At 41.1% G+C, this 18,727-nt stretch overlaps 1 protein-coding gene across 1 annotated transcript; it reads left to right on the top strand.

The window, feature by feature from the left end:
- The first annotated feature begins 7,393 nt into the window (after positions 1-7,393).
- Positions 7,394-17,152, top strand: C15H5orf47 (chromosome 15 C5orf47 homolog). The gene is made up of 5 exons (XM_069868921.1): positions 7,394-7,441; positions 11,059-11,147; positions 12,628-12,730; positions 15,198-15,247; positions 15,629-17,152. Exons 1-5 carry the CDS (start codon positions 7,432-7,434, stop codon positions 15,653-15,655), a joined length of 279 nt encoding a protein of 92 aa, XP_069725022.1. The 5' UTR covers positions 7,394-7,431; the 3' UTR covers positions 15,656-17,152.
- Positions 17,153-18,727: the final 1,575 nt, after the last annotated feature.

Raw genomic sequence — 18,727 nt, 5'->3', positions numbered from 1 at the left:
TTTCTTCTTAATCTTTTTATTTTAAGATTCCTGTAGAAACATGCTCCTTTGTGGCTAAGGCTCGTGGGGTTTGGTGGAGTGATTTTGCTGAAGTGAGCAGCACATGTCTGGCTGTGTGATGTGTGAAGTGCTTCATGCTACATTCTGCAGTCCTGTTCTGGTCAAAACGTGGAGCTTGGCTTTGTAGGGGGTTGTGAGGGAGAGCATAACCACTTGAGAGATACTGAGTACCCTGAGCACTGCATTAAATTGGTACAAAATCAATGTGCAATGTTGCAGAAATGAAAAGGGCGATGTCTAAAGGCCCACAGAACTGTTTTCTGTTGAATTTGCCTGCAAGAAGAACCCTTCTTGCCGCTTGTGTCCAGATGTTGTTTTTAGGGAATGTTGCATGCAAACTACTAAATTTTGTGAATTTGCCGCATGCTGAGTATTCATTAGAAATCATGGGTAGCTTTGGAAAAGCCTTTCAGCAGCTTCAGTGCTGCTGTCTCTCTCTTTTTTTTTTTTTTTTTGCACAGCCTTAAGTGTATCAACCTTGCCAAGGAATTGCTTGATCACTTGCTTCTACTTAGTGCTTTCTGCTGCTGATTCATAGGGACAAAGATAAAAACCAGTACACGGCTGGGAAATCAAGCCAGCTGGGCAGGTGACAAACTAAATGAGAAGAATACCTCTGAGGCACATGCATCACGTAAGTCACTGTGTGGCTGGGACAAAAAGATAACCAGACTAGGGCCAGAGTAAAGCCAAGCAAGGCATGAGCAGACAATGATTCTTTTTTTAACTGTCTCATGGTTGGGATCTGATACTAACAGAAGGAAAAAAGTCTGGCATTTTAAATAGCTTGCTAGTAGCAGCCTTTTATTTAAAATATCTAAACTTGAAATGTCTAAAAAAAAATCTTGTGAAGGGTTGCAACCTTACGTGGCTGCCCTTCGAGGACTATTCAAGGTAAACCGTGCATCAAGGATTTAAGAGTTTTGCATCCTGAGTAAGTAGGAATTGCCTGAATTTTGTTGGTTTTCTTGCTCTGATACAAACAGTTAAGCTTCAGTGAAGTATAATTCTGATTGGTGTGGAAGTAGCTCTGCAAAGTGGGACTGTGAGTATGCACATGTACCTTGTGAGGAAAAAATGCTGCTCAAAATACAGCACTGCAGCAGGACGCAAACTGCAGTGAGCAGCGCTTTGTTGTGGGCGTCTGAGCCACTCATCATTTCTTCCATCATCTAAGGAACAGCGTTGTAAATGTTAAATAGTTGTTGACTATGGTTCTTTTCTGTGGATGCTTCAGGAAATGCAGATCATACAGAATTGAGCTATAATAGGATTAGTTCTGCAAGATGGTAATAGCTTCAATTCCCACTGGCTTCAGATGATGCAAAGTTAGAAGCTAATGCCTTTAGAAACTAGTTTTTAACAAGGATTTTAATAAGTTTTGCTTGTGATGCCGTGTGGATACTTCCAGTCTTTTATAATGGCTATTTAAAAATAAATGGGGAATGCTGGTATGCTTTAGATCAACGATACAGAGGCTAGAGATGGGTTATCTGGCCAGTGAAATAATGAATTCCTCAGGGCTGTATTTTGTGCCAGCCAAACAGCACCAGACAGTATTGACCAGTTTTAGCATGTGACTTGGCTGGTAACAGAACTGTTATCTCTTTGTTCTTTGGCATTGTTAGGAAATAGTCATAGTTCAGGCTCTCCCAATTTGATAACAAAATCTGGACATGGTTTTCAAGTGTAAATGGTCTTTCAGAAACCATGTGCCTATCATTGGTTTGTCTGTTTTTTTTAAAAGTACGATAGACGAAATTTGGTCCTTGAATAAGGAAAGCTTGAAGTCCTTTGATGCCATGGTAGTGGAATTGGCGATATCCTTCAGAAACAAGGCACTCCTTGACTTCTTTCAATTCAAAATGCTATAAACTTAGAGGTATTTATCAGGATATAGCATCTGATCTACACCTGGGGATGTATATATTCATTCTAAAGTTTTCTTGTATGAAGACTGCAAAATGCTTTGTGAGTGTTTAATAAATGACATTTTCTTGCATAGGCAGAGTCTTAAAAAATTGAGCACGATAAGGCGAAGTGCCAAAAGTCTGGACCATTCAAAACTGAAAATAATCACTGTAGTGATGGCCTTGGCTGATTCTCAATTGCCAAGAAGTAACTTTCTAGGAAAGATGATATAACAAATCCCTTTTAGGTTTCATTTTGCCCAGAAACAATAAATAAATGCTACAGGCAGGCTCCAAAAAATGCAGGTATGCCTGCTGGGTGGAATTTCAGAATTTCCACAGTACATGAATCTCAGCTATTCTCTTTCAGCACAAACTGCTCGTCAAGCACAGTCAGCCACCAGCTTTCTCTGGGGTGCTGCTTTCACCAAATGAGCTGCTACATTCCACATGAGTGAAGAAAACACAGCTTGGGTGGAGACAGATATAACCCATCTAGTACTGATTTAAAGGCCAAGGTATATTTTAAAGAGTCTCTTAGCCATCAAGTTGTTGTTGGACAGTTTCTACTGTTTGTCATGATTCTCCAGCTGCTGTTTATTCAGTGCTGTGAAAGCCCGCTCTGCCACAGTCCAAAATGCACGTTGCTTGCCTACAGGAAATCTAAGACAAATAATAGCCTCAGAAAGGACAGATGAGGGGAAAAACACTGACATCTCTTCCTGTGTGTAAAATAAGCTGATTCAGTCTGTCAGTATGAAAAACAGCCTCTGGGATAAGAATATACTTGCAGCTGTCTTTGCAGTCATAGAAATTGAAGGAGGCAGAGGGGTTGAATCAGCACTCTAAATGCATTATAGAACTCCCCAATTAAGATGGGGAGAAAGTCTTTCTGAAGCTTGCTGCTCTGATTAATGCTATCAGATATCACCTGCTTTCATGACACTTGACCTGTAATTTTGCTGACTTTTTCTAGGGCTTGTCAGAGAGACAATTTGATACTAAATGTTAAATTATTTGGAGGTATCTATGGCTAAGGGAAACTTGCTCAGTCACCTTACTTGTGGAGCTTGGGAGACCATAGCGTGGTACAATTCTGTCAAGGTTCCTTCACAAAGTTCTTCACAAAGGTCAAAAGTCCTAAGTCCTCCTTGTGTGTATAAAACGTGGAAACATGTAAAGTTTGTGTTCGATTGTGTTTTTCATTGAGATTTAATTTTGGTGAGTCATGAAAGCTGAGATTAAATCCTCTGAACACAATGCAGGTAAAAGGTAACAGTGAGGACACGTTTTTGGGTTTGCATGAATCTTAACATTTAAAATGGACTAAGTTTTATCACTCTCAGCTATGTTGCATTTTTGTTATTCCAAACTGTATAGCTAGGTGAGTTGCCTTGCTTTTCATTTGAGTGAAGAACATTGATTTTAATTAAATGGTAGCCTGATAACATAGATGCAGTTGACATGTGTTGTGTGCTTCAGTAGCTCTTAACATAGTTTTTTTACCTGTGGCAGGGTAGCAATTCTCACATAGAGCGCTTTTTTTTTAAAAAAAAAAGTCTCCACCAACCTTTTCTAACCCAACATTTGAGGTGATGTTTGCTCAATCTAAGCCACCATCTCACAGTGCTGCTGACTCGTGAACCAGATCAGTTGGCTTACTGATTGTCTATGCCTCACTATGCATGTGAAAGCATTAAGTTGTCAATTTAGCGAAGTGTCATTTTTCAAGACTGTGCTTGTCGCTTTAAGCACGTGCCCAGTGCTGGTTTTTGTATGGAGTATATTCCTGACAAGTGTTTCTGAATTTTCTTTCAGTGAGTTAAATGTAATTTTTTTTTAGGTTTTTGAGGAACATTCTCATGGTAAGCAGCAAACAGAAGCCCCCAGCTTTGCTTCAGCAGGCCAGCTGTTCCCAGGCAGATGTTGCTCTGTACACACTGGCAGAATCAACTCAGCTCTTCAGTCAGTGGCAAGAAAATTTGCTCAAGGGTTGCTTTTACAGGGGGATGTCTTTGAAGAAACGTGATGGCAGAACAAAGCAGTGACTGCTTCAATTTTCTATGCAGAGCTAGCAATCCTTGGAGACAGAAGGCCTGCTCTGTTCCTTTTCTGGCAGCACCCTTATGTCTCTGGGGGAAGGGAGGGAGTGAACTATCAGTATCTGGAACAGTTCTGTGAAGTCCCTAGTACCATTACGAAGTGGACTTACTGCTGAGGAATGAATATGTCCAGTGGTATTCATGCTGCAGTTAAACAGGACTGTCTCATATGTGCAGACAGATGTATTGGTGATTACGTTAGCCTGCAGGCACACTTTGGCCTCAGATCATGCTAGATTTCAGAAGAGGCTAAGGATACGTGAGTAGCTTTCTGTACTTGGACAGATGGTCTTGAAAGACCTATATTAGCGCTGAATCTGAGGATGATTTAGTGATTTTTGCTTTTCATATCCTGCATCGAGCCAATATTCTTTCAGAATGAGAGAGAACAAGATCTGGAGGTTTATCAAAGGTAAACTAAAGTTCCTCATCTGTGTGTTCATGTAGGGTCTAACTGCACATTCCCCAGAAAAACAGTGGTATCATTTAATAATGTAGTCCCTGCAGCCTAAAATTTGCTGAAGTTTTACCGTCTCTGATTTGGAAACAAAGGATGTCATCACTAAATGTCAATAATTTGCACATTTTGTGTGGCAAAATGCAATCTAACTGAAGTCCTTACCCGCCTTTTGCTGTATCACTTGACTACAAGTCATTCCTGAAATAAGGCTGTTGAATTCTGATGTTCTCTTTAGTGATCATTTTGCCTTTTTGAGTCCCCCCGTAGTTTTATTTTGGATTGGGAATCTTTATTTAAATACTGTAACACAATGTTGTTCTGAGCCAAGGGTTTCAGACTTGTGTTTTGATTATAAGTCTGGATCTTCTTGGTGATTTGAAAATCCCTCAAGGGGAGTCTCAGGCTTTTATGTAACAAACTTAGTTTATAGTCTGCTAAATATTTTTATGTGCTGCATGGAGAAAAGGCAAAATCTGCCTCTCCTTATGGCTGGTGTGGATGAAGCAATTCCCACATGTATCGTTTGTAAAGCAATCTGAGATATGCAGGTTCATTAATATGAAATGCAGGTGCGTTACAATGGCAGCTGGCCATTTTATCTCTGCTGCACTGTGTTGTTGCTTACATAATTAACTGTGAGATGCATTGTAAATTATGAAATTTTACAAGTAAGCAAAAGCTGAAGGCATAATGCATTGCTTCGATTTACCAGAAGTGGTGAGTTTTGTTTTTATAATGATTTCTAGTTATATTAATAAATGGTCCTCAGTGTATTCTGTAAAGTAACCACATTCTAATAAAATACCTCACTCCAGCGACTCTTATTAAATTTTCTGTGAAAATGAGGGAGATACAGGAATTGTTTGTGCTGTTGCTGAGAGTATAATTAACAAGGTTAGACTGTAGCTGTTGTCAGAATTAGCATACTTTCCACGTAAAAATCCCTGTTAATAGTGTTAAGATTCGTATTTCAGATGTACTCACAATTTGCAGTTGATCAAGATAATGTAATACTTAATAAGCAATCTGCCTTGCTTGAATTATGTTAAATCATTTGAGTACTTTATTTAACTCCATTGCAAAGAATTCTTATAGAAAAACAATTCTCCAGCAGCAGGAGTTTCCTTTTTGCAGGGAATCACCAGGGAATCAATAAATGTGCATGCAGCAATGCCCCAACGGCTCTTTCCTTCCTTCCTTCTCCTTGGCATAAGCTGTAGGCTTGCTACCACCCAAACCTACCTTATTTTAAAATGATATTGAAGGATAATGGAAGATGATGGATGCTTTGCTGAAGTAAAGCAATAGAATTCAGGAAACAATGCTAGTTCTGAGCTGGAGAAGCTGCCATTTGAATACAAAACAAATGACATGATGAGGTACAGACAGAAAGCCGGCATCTCGTCTATTTTTAACCAGACATTTGAAGATATGGTGAAAAACTGAGATGTTTGTTCAAAGTGACAGATGCAGAGATAGTGTCTAGCTGGCAGTCAATTCACACGTGAGGAAAGGAGGATGAAGAACAGTGTGCAGCTAAAATAGCTGAATTTTCCAGTTCTGCAGATCCCTCATAGATTTTTAGGTGGCATTGATTTTTGTCAGTAGTAATAGATCCTAAAAAGGATCTGAGCTGAATTTGCATTTTAAATCTAAGCCCTGGAAATGTGCCGTTCGGAAAAGTGGACAAAATGTATGAGCGGGATGGAAGCATATTCCATGAATACAAATGCTGAGAAGACCACTGATTTGGCAGCCCTGATGCTCTGATGGGGCCGTAGGAAGGAAGCAGCTGGCCAGCTGGCAAAGGGAACTCCTGGCCAGGAAGATACAGCAGCAAGAATCCATGCACAGTGCAAAGACAGTCATGGAATGGAAATGATTGCTGTTGGGGCTTATGGGGGAGCATTCAGGGTTATCTGGTGGCGTGATCTGAGTCTTATGTATTTCAGCAAAGGGAATGCTTTTTTTTTTTTTGTTAATTTTTTAACCAGGGCTTTATGATTATTGGCCACGACAAAGTTTGCACTCCAGGATCAGTTTTTAATGAAGCTCTTTGGTTTCCTCTCTCTGGGTTTAATACCCCCCGAGCTGAACTCACTGACCCATTTGTTAGTGCAAGGCTTTGCAGAGGAGGAGGGAGATCACACTATTGGGGATTTTGGGGATCTCAAGGCTAATGACTCGCATCACATCTATCACATCCTTTTTAACCCTCATGCTTTGGAGCCTGCAGATGACCTTTATTTTTGGGAGCTAACGCTGTTACTTTGGCAAACTCAGGCTGCACCTCTGGAAGTCTTTCTCCTCTTTCTTTTCAACTGCATACACAAAAGGCCTTTTTTTTTTTTTTTTTCTTTTCCCTGCCAGCGTGTCCAGCAGCTGGAAATCCTGGGAGCCTGGGCAGCAGGTGAGCTCCCCCCCTCCTCGGGCTGGGCCGTTCGGTGGGCGCTGCTGCCACCTGGCGGCGCCCCCGCCCCGGGGCTCCTCGGGCTGGGGAGAGCCTGCATCTACCCGGCTTCTTCTTGCATCCATTCCCGACAGATTGTCAGCGCAGGGGCTGCTAAAACAATTAGAAAAAGGTCTTTTTATTTTTATTTTTTCCCTTTTTTTTTGGCAGAAGTTTTTTTTTTTTCTCATTTCTAATTCTCTCCCTGCTCTGAGCAGCTAAGTGTGCCGAAGCTCTGGGAAAATAACACGGAGCAGTGGTTCAGAGCCAAAGGAAAAAAAAAATAAATCAATGGCACTTGCTCTCCTAAGTGGCTGGAGAAATCCCACTTGTCACCGGCCGTGTCTCATAAGCCCGCAGCTGCAGCAGGGTGTATCTCTGCGGAGCTCCTTCCCGGGAAAGCCCTCCCACCTGCGATGGGCATCCGCCTGCTGTGCCTTTGAGGACAACATGACAACAGGTATTTAAACTAACATCTTATAAATGCTGTTTGCCAGGTGGCTGGAGCCACCCACCCACACCCTAGCAGGTGAGCCGAGTACAGCCGGTGAGAAAAGCCGTTCTGTCTTTGCTGAGCAGCTGCTTGTTTGGTGTCTGTAAAGCATGGCAGAGACAGACAACCCCACTGCCCTCAGCACAGGGTCCTCTGCATCACTGTGTCAATAACTTGCCTGAAATATATCAATATATTACTTCAGGCAGCATCATTTGTGCTGAACCCAAACTTATAACAGAATCATAGAATAGTTTGGGTTGGAAGGGACCTTAAAGATCATCCAGTTCCAACCCCTCTGCCATGGACAGGGACACATCCGACTAGATCAGGCTGCCCAAGGTCCCCATCCAACCTGGCCTTGAACACCCCCAGGGATGGGGCAGCCACAACTTCCCTGGGCAACCGGTTTCAGGGCCTCACCACTCTCATTGTGAAGAAATTCCTCCTTATGTCTAGTCTAAATCTGCCCCCTCCAGTTTATACCCATTGTCCCTCATCCTATCACTACAAGCCTTTGTAAACAGTCCCTCCCCAGCTTTCTTGTAGTCCCTTCAGGTACTGGAAGGTCACCATGATGTCTCCTCGGAGCCTTCTCTTCTGCAGGCTGAACAACCCAAACTCTCTCAGCCTGTCCTCGTATGGGAGGTGCTCCAGCCCTCTGATCATCTTTGTAGCCTCCTCTGGGACCCATTCCAGCAGCTCCATATCCTTTTGTTGAGGCTTCCAGAACTGGACACAACACTCCAGATAAGGTCTCACAAGAGCGGAATAGAGGGGCTGAAGCACCTCCCTCGACCTGCTGGCCAGCTCCCTCGACCTGGCCAAAAGCAACCTCGTGGAGCTGGTTATTACTGAGAGAGAGAGGGAGAGACTGGGGTGGTACAGAGCCCGCTCCTGTGCTGCACTAAGCTTGTCTAGGCAGTGATTTCTCCCTTTTCACCACAGAGCCAGACACCAGGACAGAGGCGATGGAGCAGGACGGGGCAGGGGGGATGCTCTGCAGGCCCCTTCCCCTGCCCAAAGGAAGGGGCCGCAGGCGCTGTGATGCGATGCCTGCGCCCCGAGCCCCTCTCCCTCCTCAGCACCCAGGCTCGGCGGCGCCTCACAGCCACCCTGCCCCACCACAGATGGCGAGGCCGCGCCCGCAGCTCATCTATGTCAACAGCTTTGGCTCCCACCGCTGTGGCTCCATCATCCGCTGTGGTGGAGGCGGCCAGGCCCCACTGAGCGCCACGGGAGAGGCTGCGGGGCCGGGGGACACGGGCAGCGCTGGTGGCAGGGCAGCAGGGAGCTGCGGCACTGTGAGGCTTGCCAGTCGCCATCACGGCATGGACGGGCAGAGGGGTGAGTGCAGGCGTCCGCCATGTCCTCCTCTTCTGGCGGGAAGACATTTCCCTGAGGGGCATCACTGATGCTGTCCCGCTGGGGTCATAGAATCATAGAATGGTTTGGGTTGGAAGGGACTTCTGCAGGTCACATAATGCTACCCCCCTTCAGTAAGCAGGGACATTGTCGACTACAGCAGGTTGCACACTGAGGGGTGAACATGGCACAGGTTTTTTACAGTCAGACTGGGTCCTACACCTGCGTCAGGGAAATACCCAGTTACAGTACAGGATGGGGGATGGTGTGATTGAGAACAGCCCTGTGGAGAAGGACTTGGGGGTGCTGGTTGATGACAGGCTCGACATGAGCCAGCAAAGCATGCTCACAGCCCAGAAAGCCAACCGTACCCTGGGCTGCATCAAAAGAAGCGTGGCCAGCAGGGCAGGGGAGGGGATTCTCCTCCTCTATTCAGTTTTTGTGAGACTTCATCTCGAGTGTTGTGTCCAGTTCTGGAAGCCTCAACATAAGAGGGATATGGAGCTGTCGGAATGAGTCCAGAGGAGGCTACAAAGATGATCAGAGGGCTGGAGCACCTCCCATACGAGGACAGGCTGAGAGAGTTTGGGTTGTTCAGCCTGCAGAAGAGAAGGCTCTGAGGAGACATTATAGTGACCTTCCAGTATCTGAAGGGACTACAAGAAAGATGGAGAGGGACTGTTTACAAAGGCTTGTAGTGATAGGATGAGGGACAATGGGTATAAGCTGGAAAGGGGCAGATTTAGACTAGACATTAGGAAGCATTTCTTCACGATGAGAGTGGTGAGACCCTGGCCCAGGTTGCCCAGAGAAGCTGTGGCTGCCCCATCCCTGGGGGTGTTCCAAGCCAGGTTGGATGGGGACCTTGGGCAGCCTGATCGGGTGAGGTGTCCCTGTCCATGGCAGAGGGGTTGGAACTGGATGATCTTTAAGGTCCCTTCCAACCCAAACTATTCTCTGATTTAGGCTGGAGGTGGAGCATGATTTTAAACTCACACGAGTGAAAAATTAATCTCACACTGTTGAGCACAATGTCTGCATCCTGCAAGGTGAGGTGGCTGCCTGTAACACAGCCTTTCCCATCCCCTCCTGTCACAGTGATAAGGCCAAAAATATGCTACATGCAACAGGGCTGCTCTTTTACATGCCAGATTTCAGGATTCTTTCTGCCTCTAAGGAGGTTCCCGCCTAACCAGAGAGCCACTGCGCTGCTGGCTCCCTCCTTGCAGCAACAGCCCAAAGATGTTTCTTAATTGCCTGTCTTTGTGTCTGGGACCAAAGAAAGTTAGGATGGGCATGGGTGTGGGTGCCTTTTTTTTTTTTTTTAACAAAAGCACACAAAAGAGATTAGGCAGATTTCCACTGGTGGTGATCTGTTATGAAATATAGCTCTGCTGCGTAGGATGAAATAGAGTGAAAATGGAGAACGTGACCTGGCTTCTGAAGAAGCAGTCAGGGTGTGAGCTGAAAATCATGGATGTCACAGATAGGGTGGTCCTAAATTTTACTAATTTGTTGCTCTGCAGCTGTTTTCATTTTCTTGTATTTTTTCCCTCTTCCTAAATGCCATTTTTCCAAAGATGACAAAGTGAAATGTTGCATCAGCTTGTAATTAAAATCTCCAGTTCTGCCAGGTTATTATCTAGCCTGTGGCTTGGAGACAGCCTGTGACTATTGGTAACTCAAAGCCTTGTTCTCATGATGTGGATGCCTTGAGTATCTGGTGCTGGGGCTGTGGTGACCTGGAGGATGCTGGTTTGCCTCTCCCCACAGGGAACTCACCCAAATCATTCCTCTTGTGGCTATGTGTATCTTGAGTCCACAAGATCAACCTGCCCTGCTTGCTTCTGGATTTTAGTGCTAGCAGAAATAATTTGTCTGGTTTCTTGCCACAGACTACTCACCAATTCCTCCTTAAGCCCAGGTTGAATTCTAGTAGCTGCCACAGTAAGGGGAAAAAGAGGGAATTAAAAGCTAGTTGTATTGCCCAGAAACCTGTTGACTTCATTTCTGATTGCCTTACCGTTCTGAAATCTTTGTGGGGTGTGAGACACACCCACTTGCCCCATGGCTGTCATGGAGAACATAAGTAAGGTCATAGCATAACATGAGGACTGATACTCTGCAACCTGTAGGGACCAGACATAGTCATCCCTTTGGAAATTACTCATGAATTCATTGTAAACACTCAGAATATGCTTTCTAAATTCTCTTCCTAGGTGACCTTCAAGATGCCAAGGCCGACGCCTTTGACTTTCCCTTCCCTTCAAGAAATGTTGATAAAGTAATTAAACGAAAGAAGAAAAAGGTATAAAATGTGGGAGCTAAATTAGCTAAATTGCTTTCTGCTTGTTCTGTATATGTCTATGCAAGAGCATGAGGGTGATTAAAAGATCGAATTGGTAGTCTGTTACTGAAAACCTTAGTTACAGAGAAGAAAAATGGTATTATTTTTTGTCTCTGGAGGCTTTAAAATTCTGGCTCTCATTCAATCAAGCACTTAAGCATGTGCTTACCTTGAAAAACGAGAGTATGCTGTTGACGTAAAGCCTGTACTGAAATGCTTTGCTGGATTTGGGCCAGGGTGCTGCACACCTTGCTGGGTGAAACCCAGCAGGGAAAAGCTCTGCATCTCCTCTTCCTCCTATGTTTTAAACAAAGAAATCCCATGGGTTACAAATAAGCAAAGGCAATTATCACAGGTATTATAACACCACAGGAGTAGCAATACAAAATGACTTTCTGTTTCACAAATGTATTTTTGTTCCTGTTCAGTAGTTCAACAAATGCTTGAAATTGTAAAAGGCACATTTATTAAAACAGTAACTCATTATGAGATTTTGTAATCTGTGAAGTACAAGTAGTCAGCTAAACTGTAATACAGTAATGTCACAGATACTTGATTTAAAACCAGAAAAATACTACTGACTTCAGAGGAACAGCTAATAACATACTATAATATCGCTCTTCTAGTACATTAAATAGTCTTCAAAAAGAATGAGGAACATGTATTATGTTTTAACAATAAATGTCCATGAGAAAGGAATTATCTTTAGATTTAAACTAGTTTCACAGATGGGGTCCAGCAAAAGTCATAACATTAGCATGTTAACAGCCGTTTATATTTGTTAGGCTGCCTCTCTGTCTGAATGCCTTTGCCAATGGGTCCAATTTAATGTTTTCAAGACACAAGTTTGAAATGTGCCCACTATGGGCAATGCTTTATGCCTCTAAAATAAAGGTCATCAACATCTATAGAACAGATGAATATGGATTTGATATGAAACAGTCAAAGTCATTGCTATTCTGGAATCTGAGCATGGGGTCCGAATTATAGCACTTTTGAGGTTTACATGGAAAAGATTTTGCTCCTGTAAAAAATAAGCAGTCTTACCACTGCACCCCTTTTGGATGACTTCGAAGAGAGCTTAAGGGCTCTGCACATGTTTTTATAAGCTCTTCTAATCTAGAAGGGCACTTCACAAGTCCTGGATAAACAAGAATTCTAGGCAAGAAAGGAGGAGGATCTCTCATGTGGAAAATCATGGAGTAATTTATGGGTTTTGAGTTTTACATAGAGGCAATTCTTCCAGTGTATCCCATGTATGTATATATATATATAAAAAAATATCTCTATCTCCCTCCTCCACATCTCCCCTTCCCAATCCTTAACAAAACAAAATGGTTGGATGTCATAGTCATGCTGGAGAAGTCAAGTTCTGCCTTATAGATGTTTTGGTGCAAATTTTTTATATGCTTCACTGAGAAAGTTCCATTTTATCTTTCAGTCCAAAGTCTGGCTTAAGGTCTGGAAAGTAATTTCAAAAATGCTTGAAGAAAATGAAAAATTCAGAAGTCGACTCTTGACTTGCAGTCAGTTTAATGGAGAAGGTAAGCAATGAACTGAAAATGTTTTATTTTACTATAGAAAACAGATTATTAATGCGAGTGCTTTGACTGAAGATCCTTAGGTTTAAGGTCCATTCAGTTGTTTGTTTTGGTCAACACGTTTTACAGCTCACAAATTAGGGAATTCATTGCACGCTTTAGACACTTGTAACCACATTTGAAAAATCCTTGTGTTTCATTGAGGGTCTTGTATGTATTAATTTGGAGGAAGCATGGCAGAAGTGTTTGCTGCAGTCTAACATTAAAGATATGAAGAGAAAATATCTGCAAGTTTTTCTGAACATGTGAAATATGTAATTAAACTATTATTCACAGATCGGTCTAAGGCAGTACTTGTATGAATAATAATTTATTTTTTCACCTAGGAAAATAATGGTTGGTTTCATACAGACAATAAATAAAATATATGCTCACCAAAGGTAGCTGTTTCACAATTTAACATAACTATCAAACATGTTCTCACACTGTGCCCTGAATACAGCTATTTCATTTCTGGAAAATTACTTGGGAATTAAAACTGGTGCTCTGCATAGAGACAGCTTCAATTAAAGACATTGTAGTTGCTGCACAATTTAAGATAATACAGTGCGTGCTTACAATGTAATTGGAATTTTTGCTTCACAGTCTGATGAATTTTTAGGAAAAAAGAATATACTAGTCCATTGAGAGTTACCAGGCAAGTTAAAAAATGACATGTTCATCCACAGCGCCTCTGCTAACTTACATTTGCGTTGATAGAAGTTTTCCACATGTAGGCATGTTAGGGTATATAGCAAAACATATGTCCAGTTGCCAGTATATTATTTTTGTAGAGCAATGCGTTTGCATACTGATTTGATTTCTGTGTATGTAATAAGAAAATATTTCCTCAAAAATTTTCTTCATGAGGACAAAACAAGTCCAGTTGTGGTTCAAAACAGGTTATCTATCTATCCCAACAGACCTCCTCTGTGTCCTACACAGTGGATGTTATTAGAACTGTAGAAGAAATTTCACAATATGCTGCAACAACACATTCTACAAATATTCTGCATTATGCGGAAAAGCACTTCTCTTTGTTTTAAAACCAGTTCCTGATTAATTCTGGTATGAGATCCTGAGTATTAATTATGTGCTATTGATATTATTTATACCAATCATGATGCCATTCGCGTCTGTCATATTTCCATTTAGTTCTCTCTTCCTCAAGCAGAGAAATTCCAGTCTCCTCATATGGAAACTGGTTCCTGACTATACGATGCATGGTGCATCCATGTTATTGCTTATCTGTTTGTGGTAATGAGAGTAATTATTTGCAACCGTAACACTAATCTGACTTATCCATGTAAAAATAAGCACCTGAGAATTATAAGAATTCTCCAGGCTCAGGCACAGGCACCCTTCCTCCTGAACTCATCTGTTTCTGCTGCCCAGGAGAGGTTTGGTAGAGGGATGCGTGTCTTTAACAGGACTTTTTCCTCTGTAACACCTGTTGCAGAAGACATTGTAAGACTGTTCTTCTGTACCATATCTAAAGGTTTTCATCTAGCAGGTACTTTCTCCTGCAGCTCAGATCATTGCAGAAGTTTTTGTATAGATTGTATGTAAGACTTAGCAGTCACTAAAGCAAAAGAAAAAAAGATCTTTTGCTATTTTTGTTTGCTTGCTTTTAAGAAAAAGGAAAACAAGAGACAAGGAAAATTCTTTAATACATTATTGTCTCCAAAATTTCCACTTATTGTAAAAAAAGCCAAGAATTCTGCTCATACAAATGATCTCCTACGTGGATTTAGCATCTCAACATAATGGCTGCTAATCTGCTTTTCTCTTTGTTTGGGATGTGCAATGTGCTGCTTTGTCAGGCTTGTATTTATGAAGAGGGCCTATTCCCTTTTCAGATGATATTAATTTCTTTTTGTCATCTGGAGAGAGAGCTTTATCTTTATATACATTTTCCAGTGACTTAAAAAAAAACGAACAACCCAACCCACCAACCAGCCATCCCCTCCTCCCCCAATGCTGCTTTATCCTTAACTGTCATTATACCTTATTTTTCATGCCCTTTAATTGAGAATCTACTATTAAGCCCTATTTAGGTGAAAACCATCAATTTTAATGCCTTCTTTCTAATTAGCAGGTCTCCCACAACATCAAATCAAGGAGATAAGTCTCCTATTGATTTGAATTTTTCATTAAACAAGAAGCAAGTGGAATAATTCTAGTAGACATTTAGATATGGATCAACAAATCTGAATAAACTGGGTTCATTTTTATGTTTTTTTAAAAACTAGATTAATAAAGCTAGAAAATTAATGCTGCATTTTATTGCCTCTATAAATAGTTTTCTTAAGAGAACAAAAAACTACTTGAATTCTAACACTACTTATTTAATCCTTGGAATGCTGCAATTAAGATTAGATTCAATGTGACTGAGAATGACGATGTGCCTCTGCATAATATTCTCCCACAGGCAATGCTATGAACCAAAGTTCACAGAATGAGGCATCCTACCTGGACAGGGTATGTATGTGGTCCATTACTTGCCAAGCAAGTTTAAATGCTAAAATAAACAAAAGAATCACATTAAAAAGACACACTGATGTAATTTACTATTATTAATAACGTTGGTATACTTCAGTGTCACTGACACTGGGCTCAAATGTTTTCAAAAATTTCGGTTGTGTTTGGGAAGCAGAATAGCTCTGTCCTCAGCAGGAAGGGCTGTGTGCATTGCTGAGACTGGGAATGGGATTTTGCATTTTTATTGAGCTAAATCCTTCCATGATGATCTAAAATAAAAACTGGAGAATCTACATAGAGTCTTTATTTGTCACACTTTATATCTGACTTTTTTGATATTAAAGAGAATGCACTTCACTTTTGTCATCTCTTTTCCTCTAGGAGGAGACCATCTTTGGCTGGGTATAGCAAGAAAATAAAGGAGTATTCAATCCAAAAGTAAATATAAAAGTACTGAAAGTTTTTATTTTGATCTAGTTCTTACTGAAGTCAGTGGCAAGGCTGTAAGTGCTTTTTGTGAACACAGGTTCTCTGTTGTTTGTTTGGCATATTTGGATCTACTGTTTAAGAGGTTTGTTTTTACAGTGGCTTAAACAGCTCTGTTGCAAGATATTTATTTCAAGTCATTAAGTCTAGTGTTTCACTTAGCTATTAGTTTTCAAAAGCTTTTTAATGAGCATAATATTGTGACAGTTTGCTTGCAAAATAATAGAGATACACATTTAGTGTTGACTCTGTATTTATATCTATTATTTTGTAGCTTGTCAGACCCATAAACAAACACAAATTCAGTAAGGCAGAATTCCACACAAGATACAAAGAAACATTTTTTTTCTTACTGATTTGAATAAATTTGACTTTATTATGTTAAAATAACACACAATTACCCTTCTGTTCATTCATCCATTTATACATGAATCTCAGCAAGTATTTTGAATATGAAACCAGGTGAGTGTTTTCTGTCTTACTGTTCATTGTGAAGCACATAATGATATCATCATAATCAGACAGTATTGTTTATCTAGCTGACTTCAATAACACAATAGAGTTTTCTTCTGTTATACAGTTTCATACTTGAACTCTTGATTGACTGTTAAACCTTTTAAACTAGCAAATTGTGTAAATGGAACATGAAGACTGCATAAAAATAATATGTATGTGGATTTCATCTCTGTAGATAAAACATTCACCTGTCACAATTAGACGTCCTTGGTTTCAATAAAAGGATTGTTTTCTCATTGCATAATGTCTTAGTGTTTGCAGTGTTTGCAGATATAACGACTGGAATGTCACAAGTGCTGAGCTTTAATAACATGCTAGTTGGTCATTAAGAAGCAAAGTATTTGGAAATGTTTAATCTCTGTTTTCTTAATAGTAAAAATGCAAGTATATAACTGGGATGACAGCTCTGGCATCAGGGTTCTTTTCTGATTTGTGGTTGAGTAATATTTTGACTTTACTTAAAATAGTTGACATTTCAGCTTGGAAAATGAAGTGAGGAAGCAAAGTATTCAATTGAGATATGATCATTTTTCTGGCAGAGTAAAAATGTCATAGTTCTTTGATATTTTCAAAATAAATGTTTGGAGTCACACTTCCTTATTTTGGTTTGTATTAAGGGAGATGATCTCCCTGTTCCCACAGTTCTACCAATGAAATGTTTGCATGGAGAGTATTTAGTTTATAATCCTGGAGTGTAAATTGTAGAGTTGTTGCTGTAATGTTTCTTTTCTTGTAAATTACAGCTGCAGTTGGCACCTTACTGGCACAGACTTAAGGGGCCCTGGAAACAAAGCTGTTCTTCCAGGTGCATAATTGCTACTTTTACAGGATAGATGAGATGCATTAGCCTAAATCTCTGAATGAAATTCAGCCAAGTCATTAAGATTTTTTTGATAAATATAGACCTTTGTCAGCGGGAGTGTTCTAAATCATTTTAAAAGGAAGACATTGTAAAAGATAAATACGGCCCTAGTTCATCCCTATCCTTTTACCTCTCACTATCCAAGAAGTCTGTACAGACTGGTTGTCAGTAGCTGCCAGGGCTATCTGATAGTGTTTCATCTGCTTCATATAAGTAAACAACCAGAAGGTGCAGGGGAAGACTCAAGCCCTATAAAACACATTTGATGTTTTATTGGTACAAATGTGGGAATGGAGGAGGGCCAGCTCCCCCTTCGTGTGCCCAGGGACCAGTGAGGTGTGCCAGCCTAGCCCCAGCTTTGCCCAGCTTCAGTGGCTGTGCTAGATCTTGGGAAACAGAGTGCCCTGGACTTGTGTGCTGTGCTGCTTCCCTTTCATCCAGATGTAATTTGAAGGGAGGACCTATGCAACATCAACCTTGCCATATGGCTTTATACTTGTTAACATCCTGCTAATGAAGAGAAATAACTAACTACTGCCTTCCTTATTAATCCCAGCAAATCCATCTGCTTGCATACTTGTCTCAGCCCTTGTCCAATATAACTCTGTTCTGCTTTCACCTTACTTCCAGAACATGGGTCATGTCCAGAGTGGAGGCTGGTGTGCAGCAATGTCTGTGAAACCACAAATAAGAGCCAGCAGCCCCTTCCCAGAAAACCTGTGGTGGTGGTGATATAACTAATTGGTTGGGATCTACTAACAGAAAAGAACTTCCAGTTGTAAGAACCATTTCAAAGTACTGCCATTTCAAATCAATTTGGGCCAGAATGCAGTGGGGCAAAAAGGTATGTGCTGATTTAAATTTAATTTCAAACTCTTCGGGTGATGAAGTCTAACTTATTAATGAAGGGACCAAATTTCAAGGGTACTGTTGTGAACAAGGGCAGTCAGAGCAGTTAAGCTGATCAAAAAAGAGTCTGGAGAAAAACCTAGCTCAAGGTAGAGAACCCAGACCAGCTGACACATACACTATCACTATCTGCTCAGGAGTAATGCATTCTTTTTTTTTTTTTCCCTTCATATGACTGTTTAAGCACAAACTGCAGAAAAGAAAGTAATTGTGTTGCATTAAAATATGCTTATATGATCCAAGTAAGTAACATCTTCAACAAGAAAAAGTGTTTGTTTATACAGGAAAAACTTTATTTAAACCCTCCTTGTAAAAGGAATTAGAAATAAAGAAGGGAGCCTCTGGGCACTGCCTTACATATTTGAGATTCAGAAAGCAACCAGTTCTCCTTTGAGCTCCTTACTCATCACTGCAGAACCAAAAGCAAGTGTCACACCATCCGGTTGTTGTTCCTGGGAAGCAGTGTCAGTCTTTCACATTCTTCAGAATACCTATCAGTTACCTGAAGTTTTTAATAACAAATCTCACTTGGAGTGTGAACCAAAGCAGATGTGGAAAGATAGAGGTCGTGCTTTGTCTTTGCTTTGCCTTGTTCTCAGTATATAATCTGCCTTTCTACACAGAACAAAAACTCTAGCTTATTCTAAAAGTTTGAAAATTTTTCATCTCAACCCTGTGAAGAGTTGCCAAGAGATCTGAGGAGGTAC

The sequence above is a fragment of the Phaenicophaeus curvirostris genome, chromosome 15 (genome assembly GCF_032191515.1).
Source record: "Phaenicophaeus curvirostris isolate KB17595 chromosome 15, BPBGC_Pcur_1.0, whole genome shotgun sequence".
Lineage (NCBI taxonomy): Eukaryota > Metazoa > Chordata > Aves > Cuculiformes > Cuculidae > Phaenicophaeus > Phaenicophaeus curvirostris.
The sequence above is the reverse complement of the archived record's forward strand: the minus strand, read 5'-3'. Positions and strand labels throughout refer to the sequence as shown.